The sequence below is a fragment of the Sapajus apella genome, unplaced genomic scaffold (genome assembly GCF_009761245.1).
Source record: "Sapajus apella isolate SASKATOON/1434 unplaced genomic scaffold, GSC_monkey_1.0 scaffold49, whole genome shotgun sequence".
Lineage (NCBI taxonomy): Eukaryota > Metazoa > Chordata > Mammalia > Primates > Cebidae > Sapajus > Sapajus apella.
The window spans coordinates 1,075,960-1,086,421 of record NW_022436989.1 but is presented as its reverse complement, the minus strand read 5'-3'; the positions used below and the strand labels follow the sequence as shown (position 1 = coordinate 1,086,421).

At 41.9% G+C, this 10,462-nt stretch overlaps 1 protein-coding gene across 3 annotated transcripts; it reads left to right on the top strand.

Moving 5' to 3' along the window:
* Positions 1–7,000: 7,000 nt before the first annotated feature.
* On the top strand, positions 7,001–9,613 carry ZNF669 (zinc finger protein 669). 3 transcript variants are annotated; one of them, XM_032242083.1, is made up of 4 exons: positions 7,001–7,662; positions 7,855–7,915; positions 8,655–9,307; positions 9,392–9,613. In XM_032242083.1, exons 1-4 carry the CDS (start codon positions 7,629–7,631, stop codon positions 9,559–9,561), a joined length of 918 nt encoding a protein of 305 aa, XP_032097974.1. In that variant the 5' UTR covers positions 7,001–7,628; the 3' UTR covers positions 9,562–9,613. The 3 variants fall into 3 exon arrangements, with proteins under 3 accessions (XP_032097974.1, XP_032097975.1, XP_032097973.1); XM_032242084.1 differs by lacking the exon at positions 7,855–7,915; XM_032242082.1 differs by having other exon boundaries at positions 8,655–9,613.
* The last annotated feature ends 849 nt before the right edge of the window (positions 9,614–10,462 follow it).

Sequence of the window (10,462 nt, the reverse complement as noted above, 5' to 3'; positions counted from 1 at the left end):
GCTATCATTTTATCATTTTACGTTTTTGTAAATCTTTTTTTTTTCCCGTTTATTTTATTGCATTTTAGGTTTTGGGGTACATGTGAAGAACATGCAAGATTGTTGCATAGGTACACACGTGGCAGTGTGATTTGCTGCCTTCCTCCCCATCACCTACATCTGGCTTCTCTCCCTTTGCTATCTCTCCCCAGCTCCCCACCCCCCACCATCCCTCCCCTATTCCCCCCCAACTGGCCCCAGTGTGTAGTGCTCCCCTCCCTGTGTCCATGTGTTCTCATTGTTCAACACCCGCCTATGACTGAGAACATGCGGTGTTTGATCTTCTGCTCTTCTGTCAGTTTGCTGAGAATGATGGTTTCCAGGTTCATCCATGTCCCTGCAAAGGACACAAACTCATCATTTTTGATGGCTGCATAATATTCCATGGTGTATATATGCCACATTTTCCCTGTCCAGTCTATCACTGATGGGCATTTGGGTTGGTTCCAGGTCTTTGCTATTGTAAACAGTGCTGCAATGAACATTCGTGTGCACGTGTCCTTATAGTAGAACGATTTGTAATCCTTTGGATATATACCCAGTAATGGGATTGCTGGGTCAAATGGAATTTCTGTTTCTACGTCCTTGAGGAATCGCCACACTGTCTTCCACAATGGTTGAACTAATTTACACTCCCACCAATAGTGTAAAAGTGTTCCTATTTCTCCACATCCTCTCCAGCATCTGTTATCTCCAGATTTTTTAATGATCGCCATTCTAACTGGCGTGAGATGGTATCTCAATGTAGTTTTGATTTGCATTTCTCTGATGACCAGTGATAATGAGCATTTTTTCATATGTTTGTTGGCCTCATGTATGTCTTCTTTTGTAAAGTATCTGTTCATATCCTTTGCCCACTTTTGAATGGGCTTGTTAGTTTTTTTTCTTGTAAATCCGTTTTAGTTCTTTGTAAATTCTAGATATCAGCCCTTTGTCAGATGGGTAAACTGTAAAAACTTTTTCCCATTCTGTTGGTTGCCGATTCACTCTAATGACTGTTTGTTTTGCTGTGCAGAAGCTGTGGAGTTTGATTAGGTCCCATTTGTCTATTTTGGCTTTTGTTGTCAATGCTTTTGGTGTTTTGGTCATGAAGTCCTTGCCTACACCTATGTCCTGAACGGTTTTGCCTAGATTTTCTTCTAGGGTTTTTATGGTGTTAGGTCTTATGTTTAAGTCTTTAATCCATCTGGAGTTAATTTTAGTGTAAGGTGTCAGGAAGGGGTCCAGATCCTGCTTTCTGCACATGGCTAGCCAGTTTTCCCAACACCATTTATTAAACAGGGAATCCTTTCCCATTGCTTGTTTTTGTCTGGTTTGTCAAAGATCAGGTGGTTGTAGATATGTTGCATTGCCTCCGAGACCTCTGTTCTGTTCCGTTGGTCTATATCTCTGTTTTGGTAGCAGTACCATGCTGTTTTGATTACTGTAGCCTTGTAGTATAGTTTGATGTCCAGTTCTGTGATGCCTCCCGCTTTGTTCTTTTTGCTTAGAATTGACTTGGCTATGCGGGCTCTCTTTTGGTTCCATATGAAGTTTAAGGTGGTTTTTTCCAGTTCTGTGAAGAAGGTCATTGGTAGCTTGATGGGGATAGCGTTGAATCTGTAAATTACTTTGGGCAGTATGGCCATTTTCACGATATTGATTCTTCCTAACCATGAACATGGAATGTTTGTCCATCTGTTTGTGTCCTCTCTTATTTCGTTGAGCAGTGGCTTGTAGTTCTCCTTGAAGAGGTCCTTTACGTTCCTTGTTGTATTCCTAGATATTTTATTCTCTTTGTGGCAATTGTGAATGGAAGTTTGTTCTTGATTTGGCTCTCTTTAAGTCTGTTATTGGTGTATAGGAATGCATGTGATTTTTGCACATTGATTTTGTATCCTGAGACTTTGCTGAAGTTGCTTATCAGTTTCAGGAGATTTGGGGCTGAGACGATGGGGTCTTCTAGATATACAATCATGTCGTCTGCAAATAGAGACAATTTGACTTCCTCCTTTCCTATTTGAATACTCTTTATTTCTTTTTCTTGCCTGATTGCTCTGGCTAGAGCTTCTAGTACTATATTGAATAGGAGTGGTGAGAGAGAGCATCCTTGTCTAGTGCCACATTTCAAGGGGAATGCTTCCAGTTTTTGCCCATTCAGTATGATATTGGCTGTTGGTTTGTCGTAAATAGCTTTTATTATTTTGAGATACATTCTGTCAATACCTAGCTTATTGAGGGTTTTTAGCATAAAGCGCTGTTGAATTTTGTCAAAGGCCTTCTCTGCATCAATTGAGGTAATCACGTGGTTTTTTCTTTGGTTCTGTTTATGTGGTGAATTACGTTTATAGACTTGCATATGTTGAACCAGCCTTGCATCGCCAGGAAGAAGCCTACTTGGTCATGGTGGATAAACTTTTTGATGTGCTGTTGCAATCGGCTTGTCAGTGTTTTATTGAAGATTTTTGCATCTATGTTCATCATGGATATTGGCCTGAAGTTTTCTTTTCTTGTTGAGTCTCTGCCGGGTTTTGGAATCGGGATGATGTTGGTCTCATAAAATGATTTGGGAAGAATTCCCTCTTTTTCTATTGTTTGGAATAGTTTCAGAAGGAATGGTACCAGCTCCTCTTTGTATGTCTGGTAGAATTCGGCTGTGAACCCGTCTGGACCTGGGCTTTTTTTGGGTGGTAAGCTCTTAATTGCTGCCTCAACTTCAGACCTTGTTATGGGTCTGTTCAGGGTTTCGGCTTCTTCCTGGTTTAGGCTTGGGAGGAGGCAAGTGTCCAGGAATTTACCCATTTCTTCCAGGTTTACTAGTTTATGTGCATAGAGTTGTTTGTAATAATCTCTGATGATGGTTTGAATTTCTGTGGAATCTGTGGTGATATCCCCTTTATCATTTTTTATTGCATCAATTTGGTTATTCTCTCTTTTCTTTTTTATTAATCTGGCTAGTGGTCTGTCAATTTTGTTGATCTTTTCAAAAAACCAGCTCCTGGATTTATTGATTTTTTGAAGGGTTTTTTGTGTCTCTATCTCCTTCAGTTCTGCTCTGATCTTAGCTGTTTCTTGTCTTCTGCTAGACTTTGAGTTTTTTTGATCTTGCTCCTCTAGCTCTTTCAATTTTGACGATAGTGTGTCAATTTTTGATCTCTCCTTTCTTCTCATGTGGGCACTTATTGCTATATACTTTCCTCTAGAGACTGCTTTAAATGTGTCCCAGAGATTCTGGTATGTTGTGTCTTCATTCTCGTTGGTTTCAAAGAACATCTTTATTTCTGTCTTCATTTCATTGTTTATCCAGTCAACATTCAAGAGCAAGTTGTTCAGTTTCCATGAAGCTGTGTGGTTCTGGGTTAGTTTTTCAATTCTGAGTTCTAACTTGATTGCACTGTGGTCTGAGAGACTGTTATGATTTCCATTCTTTTGCATTTGCTGAGGAGTGATTTACTCCCAATTATGTGGTCAATTTAGAGTACGTGTGATGTGGTGCTGAGAAGAATGCATATTCTGTGGATTTGGGGTGGAGAGTTCTGTAAATGTCTATTAGGTTTGCTTGGTCCAGGTCTGAGTTCAAGTCCTGGATATCCTTGTTAATGTTCTGTCTGGTAGATCTGTCTAATATTGACAATGGGGTGTTAAAGTCTCCCACTATAATTGTGTGGGAGTCTAAGTCTCTTTGTAAGTCATTAAGAACTTGCCTTATGTATGTGGGTGCTCCTGTATTGGGTGCGTATATATTTAGGATCGTTGGCTCTTCTTGCTGCATTGATCCTTTTACCATTATGTAATATCCTTCTTTGTCTCTTTTGATCTTTGTTGCTTTAAAGTCTAATTTATCAGAGATGAGAATTGCAACTCCTGCTTTTTTTTGCTCTCCATTTGCTTGGTAAATCTTCCTCCATCCCTTTATTTTGAGCCTTTGTGTGTCCTTGCATGTGTGATGGGTTTCCTGGATACAGCACACGGACGGGTTTTGGCTTTTTATCCAATTTGCTAGTCTGTGTCTTTTGATTGGGGCATTTAGTCCATTTACATTTAGGATTAATATTGTTATGTGTGAATTTGATACTGCCATTTTGGTGCTAGTTGGCTGTTTTGCCCATTAGTTGATGCAGATTCCTCATTGTGTTGATTCTCTTTACCATTTGACATGTTTTTGGAGTGGCTGGTACTGGCTTTTCCTTTATATGTGTAGAGCCTCTTTCAGGAGCTCTTGTAAAGCTGGCCTGGTGGTCACGGAATCTCTGAGTACTTACATGTTCACAAGGGATTTTATTTTTCCATCACTTATGAAGCTTAGTTTGGCTGGATATGAAATTATGGGTTGAAAGTTCTTTTCTTTAAGGATGTTGAATATTGGCCCCCACTCTACTGGCTTGTAGGTTTTCTGCTGAGAGATCTGCTGAGTCTGATGGGCTTCCCTTTGTGGGTAACCCGACCTTTCTCTCTGGCTGCCCTTGGTATTTTCTCCTTCATTTCAACCTTGGTGAATCTGACGATTATGTGCCTTGGGGTTGCTCTTCTTGAGGAATATCTTTGTGGTGTTCTCTGTATTTCCTGGACTTGAATATTGGCCTGCCTTGCTAGGTTGGGGAAGTTTTCCTGGATAATATCCTGAAGAGTATTTTCCAGCTTGGATTCGTTCTCTTCGTCGCATTCATGTATGCCTATCAAATGCAGATTAGGCCTTTTCACATGGTCCCACATTTCTTGGAGACTTTGTGCATTTCTTTTTCCCCTTTTTTCTCTATTCTTGCCCTCCCATTTTATTTCATTGAGTTGATCTTCGACCTCTGATATCCTTTCTTCTGCTTGATCAATTCGGCTTTTGATACTTGTGCATGCTTCGCGAAGTTCTTGTGTTGTGTTTTTCAGCTCCATCAATTCACTTATATTCCTTTCTATTTTGTCCATTCTCGTTAGCATTTTGTCAAATCTTTTTTCAGGGTTCTTAGTTTTTTTGCATTGGTTTAGAACATGTTCTTTTAGTTCACAGAAGTTTTTTTACTACCCACCTTCTGCAGTGTGATTCTGTCATTTCATCATACTTGTTCTCCATCCAACCTTGTTCTCTTGCTGGTGAGGAGTTGTGATCCCTTTTAGGAGGAGAGGTGTTCTGGTTTTGGGTGTTTTCATCCTTTTTGCGCTGGTTTCTTCCCATCTTTATGGATTTATCCACCTGTTGTCTTTGTAGTTGCTGGCTTTCAGATTGGGTCTCTGAGTGGACGTTCTGTTTGTTGATGATGAGGTTATTTCTGTTTCTTGGTTTTCCTTCTGACAGTCTGGCCCCTCTGCTGTTGGTCTGCTGAGGTCCACTCCAGGCCCTGCTTGCCTGGGGATCACCTGCAGCAGCTGCTGAACAGTAAGGGTTGTTAGCAGTTTTCTTCTTCTGCTATCTTTGTCCCAGAAGGATACCAGCCAAGTGTCAATCTGATCTCTCCTTTATTAGGTGGCTCTTTGGATATACAGGGGTCAGGGAGCTGCTTGAGGAGACGGTCTGTTCTTTATAGGAGCTCAAATGCTGAGCTGTGAGCTCCGCTGTTCATTCATAGCTGCTGGGCAGGTACGTTTAGGTCTGCTGCAGCAGAACTCATAAACCGCTTTTTGTTCCCAGATGCTCTGTCCCAGGGATTTAGGGCATTATGAGTTTCCATTATGCTGCTGCTTTCTTTTATTTCCTTCAGAGCTGCCCTGCCCAGCAAGGAGGCAGCCTAGTCACTGTCTGCCTGTAGAGGCTTTGCTGAGCTGCTGTGGGCTCCGCCCAGCTGCTGAATGAACTTCCCTGCAGTCCTGTTTATATGAGTGTAGTTAGAACTGCCTCGGCAATGGTGGCCCACCTCTGTTAAGGTGGAGTCTCTCTGCAATGGCACGTTGCCTTGGCAACGGCGGGCTGCCTCAGCATTGGCTGACTATCTCCGTAGTGGTGGGCTGCCTTGGTAATGGCGGCAACCCCTCCCCCACAGAGCTGGACCATCCCAGGTTTAGCTGTACTTGCTGTGAAACTCTCAATCCAGAGAGTTTCTGATTGCTGTTCTTTTGTGGGGATGGGACCAGCTGAGCCTGATCGCCTGGCTCCCTGCCTTAGAGCCTTTTTTTTTTTTTTTTTTTTTTTTAAGTTGGTGTTCCAGTCACCTGTTGAAGAGGCTCCCGGGTCTGTGTGTTTTCCCCTGCGGCAAATCACTGTGGTGGCTTAAACAGTGGCACTGACATTCGTGGCACTTTTTTTTTGCCCTGGAATCTACTGTCCTGGTTCCCTGCTCAGTCCCCTTTTTAATCAGACGAATGGGCAACTTCCCGTGGCTCCAATTGCCAGCCAAAAGGGCATCTGGACCGATGTATTTTGTATGGAGAACCGCTGCTCCGGGGCGCCGATAAAGCAGCGGCCGGCCGACACTGCCGCGACACAGCCGCGCTGGCTGAAACAGCTGCGCTGGTAACCCATGGAGCTCCTCCACCTGGGAATTTCCTAGTCTGTGGGCAATAAAAATGCGGTGTCCACTCACCCTGTGCACTTTCACTGGGAGCTGCAATCCTGAGCTGTTCTTAAACAGCCACCCTGGATTGATCCCCCCTATTGAAGTAATTTCATAAACCTATTCTCTCTTGGTGTAATCACATGGAATGGGCTCAACTCCCCAATTAAGAAGTGATAGCACATGTAAAATATTGCCTATCGAGGAAACTCATTAAACACTTAGTGTTCAGACTGTGTTTTGATGTCTGGTTCCCAAGATTGTGCCATTGCACTTCAGCCTGGGCAACGAAAGCAAAACTCCGGAACTCCATCTCAAAAAAGAAGAAAAGGCTTGAAGCTGGGTTGAGGTGGATTTAATGATGGGGAGGAGCCCAGAGGGATAATGGACAGAGAGAATCATGTGACCTCCCCCGCCCCCAAGCTGAGGGGCAGTGGGAGTCACGGCAGTCATGGTGGTCAGGTCAGTAACTTGCGGAGGCAGGGAAAAAAAAAAAACTCAACACCACTGCAGGGATACAAAATAATAGACCTTTAGCAGAAAAAGGTTTGGCAAATACATTGCACAAACCATTTAGATGCAGTGAATCATTCTTATTAAGTTGGTAGAATCCTTTTGAAAATGTAGGTTCCTAATACAAAGATTGAACTTCGTGAGCAGGCATTTTTAAGAATAAGCAGTCTCAGGACTGATAATATTAACTCAGTTATGCACATCAGGTAAGACTTCATTATGACAGATACTTGACATGTACAAAATGAAATTAAAGGGTAACTTAGCAGTACATCTTACTCCCTGGATTCTCTAATGAAATGGGTGTTTCTACTTTGCTGTTGCCTTTATGAATAGTTCAGTTCTAGCATTAGTACTGCTCTGTAGGAGGGAGTATGTGTGAGCAGAGTAAGAGTTGTGACAATCAAGTCATAGAATAAATGCTTAGAAATTATAGAATCATGTAAACAGCTTATGAATTGAGTATAGATTCCTAGTGCTGTCAGTCTCACCCATCCTTCTATCCACATGTGTTGGATGTTCTAGGACTCAGCGGCTTTTGAGGATGTGGCTGTGAACTTTACCCAGGAGGAATGGGCTTTGCTAGATTCTTCTCAGAAGAACCTCTACAGAGAAGTGATGCAGGAAACCTGCAGGAACCTCGCTGATGTTGGTAAGAATGAAAATACTTTTCACTGACTTACAGAAGCATTTCTTGGTCATCAGTGCTATTTATGATTTGGAATGTGGCAAGGGAATGATTTGGTCAATAAATCAGGCATGGGCACTATGTACAGTGAACATTAACTCTAGTAATGTTTCTGTAGTTTCTAATAATTCATAATTTTATGGATGTACATTTTAGGAAACAAATGGAAAGACCAGAATATTGAAGATTACTTCAAAAAACCTGGGAAAGATATAAGGTAACTTGCACTGAGAAGAGGAAATAAAGTCCTCTGAAGGAATCTTAGCATGTCATGAACTTGAAAACAAGCAATCAAAACAAATAAGAGCCACTTGAAATTTATTTACTTTGAGAAAAATTTCACCCAAAATGTGACTTACTTCAATGTAGCAGTGTTTGAAAAACAGTTTACTTGGAAACAGTACTGTAAAACTGTGTATCTGAATATTACTGTTTTGGTCATAGCCATGCGGGTGGTAGCTGCATTTTTAGTAGTCAACCCATTTACTTTCAAATAATTCAGTCATGGCAAAAAAAATGCATTTTCCCTGATATTGGTAGCAATGTAAGTCTAAGACCTATTAATAAGTATAAAGTTATTAATAAACCAACAATAATAATGTGCTTGTCATTTTTTTTTTTTTTTATTAAGGATTTTTTTTTTTTTTTTTTTTTTGAGACGGAGTTTCGCTCTTGTTACCCAGGCTGGAGTGCAATGGCGCGATCTCGGCTCACCGCAACCTCCGCCTCCTGAGTTCAGGCAATTCTCCTGCCTCAGCCTCCTGAGTAGCTGGGATTACAGGCACGCACCACCATGCCCAGCTGATTTTTTGTATTTTTAGTAGAGACAGGGTTTCACCATGTTGACCAGGATGGTCTCGATCTCTTGACCTCGTGATCCACCTGCCTCGGCCTCCCAAAGTGCTGGGATTACAGGCTTGAGCCACCGCGCCCGGCCGTCATTTTTTTTTTTACAGAAATCATATGGTACAGAGACTGTGTGAAAGCAAAGAGGGTAATCAATATGGAGAAGTTGTCAGCCAAATTCCAAATCTTCATCTGAACAAGAACATTTCTACTGGATTAAAACCATGTGAATGCAGTATTTGTGGAAAAGTCTTTATACGTCATTCCCTCCTTAATAGGCATATTCTAGCTCACTCAGGATACAAACCATATGGAGAGAAGCAATATGAATGTGAGCAGTGTGGGAAATTCTTCGTTTCTGTTCCGGGTGTTAGAAGACACATGCTAATGCACAGTGGAAATCCAGCTTATAAATGTACGATATGTGGAAAAGCTTGTTATTTTCTCAGTGCATTTGAAAGACATCAGAGAACTCACACTGGGGAAAAACCCTATAAATGTAAACAGTGTGGTAAAGCGTTCACTGCTTCCGGTTCCTGCCTAATATATGAACAAACTCACGCTGGAGAGAAACCCTACAAATATAAGGAATGTGGGAAGACATTCAGATTTTCTTGTTCTTTTAAAACTCATGAAAGAACTCACACTGGAAAAAGACCTTATAAATGTACCAAATGTGATAAAGCCTTCAGTTGTTCCACTTCCCTTCGTTACCATGGGAGCATTCATACTGGAGAGAGACCCTATGAATGTAAAAAATGTGGTAAAGCCTTTAGTCGTTTCAGTTCCCTTTGTAGCCACAGAAGTACTCATACTGGAGAGAAACCCTATGAATGTAAGAAATGTGGTAAAGCCTTCAGCCGTCTCAATTCCCTTCACCTCCATTTAAGAATTCATATTGGGGAAAAGCCCTATGAATGTAAGAAATGTGGTAAAGCCTACACTCGTTCCAATCACCTTACTCGCCATGAAAGAAGTCATGATGTAGAGGCTGGGTGCAGCAGCTCATGCCTGTAATCCTGGCACTTTGGGAGGGCCAATGTGTGTGGATTGCTTGAGCCCAGGAGTTCATAACCAGCCTGGATTTAAACAATGTGAAACAGGCTGGGCAACATGGTGAAAACCTGTCTCTACAAAAAATAATTAGCTTGGCATGGTGGCACAAACCTCTCGTCCCACCTACCTGAGAGACTGAGATGGGAGAATCACTTGAGCCTGGGAGGTTCAGGCTGCAGTTAGCTGAGATCCTGCCACTGCACTCCAGCCTCCTGGGTGGCAGAGTGAAACCCTGTCTCCAAAAAAAAGAAAAAGAAAAAAAAATTAGGTGTGATTGCTCATACCTGTAATCCTAGCACTTTAGGAGGCTGAGGGGGCAGATCACATGAGGTCAGGAGTTCAGGACCAGCCTGTCCAACTTGACAAAACCCATCTCTACTAAAAGTAAAATTATTAGACAGGTCTGTTGGCACATGCCTGTAGTCCCAGCTACTTGAGAGGCTGAGATGGGAGGATTACTTGAGCCTGGTAAGTCGAGGCTGCAGTGAGCTGAGATCCTGCCACTGTACTCCAGCCTCTTGGGTGGCAGAGTGAGACCCTGTCTCAAAAAAAAAAAAAAAAGAAAAAGTTATACTGGAGAGAATCCTTATGAATGTAAGAAATGTGTAAAAGCATTCAGTTATCTTAGTTCTTTTTCAAGGACATAAGCCACTGGAGGTGGGGGGAGGGGAAAGCCCTATTCATGTAAGAAATGTGGTAAAGCATTTACTCTTTCCTTTTCACTCATAAACATGAAAGAGCTCACACTGGAGAGAAACCTTAAGAATGTAAGATGATATGGTAAAGCCTTCAGATTTTTCTTTTTTTTTTTTTTTTTGAAGACTTGGGAGGACTCACAGTGGAGAAAAGCCTTTTGAATATA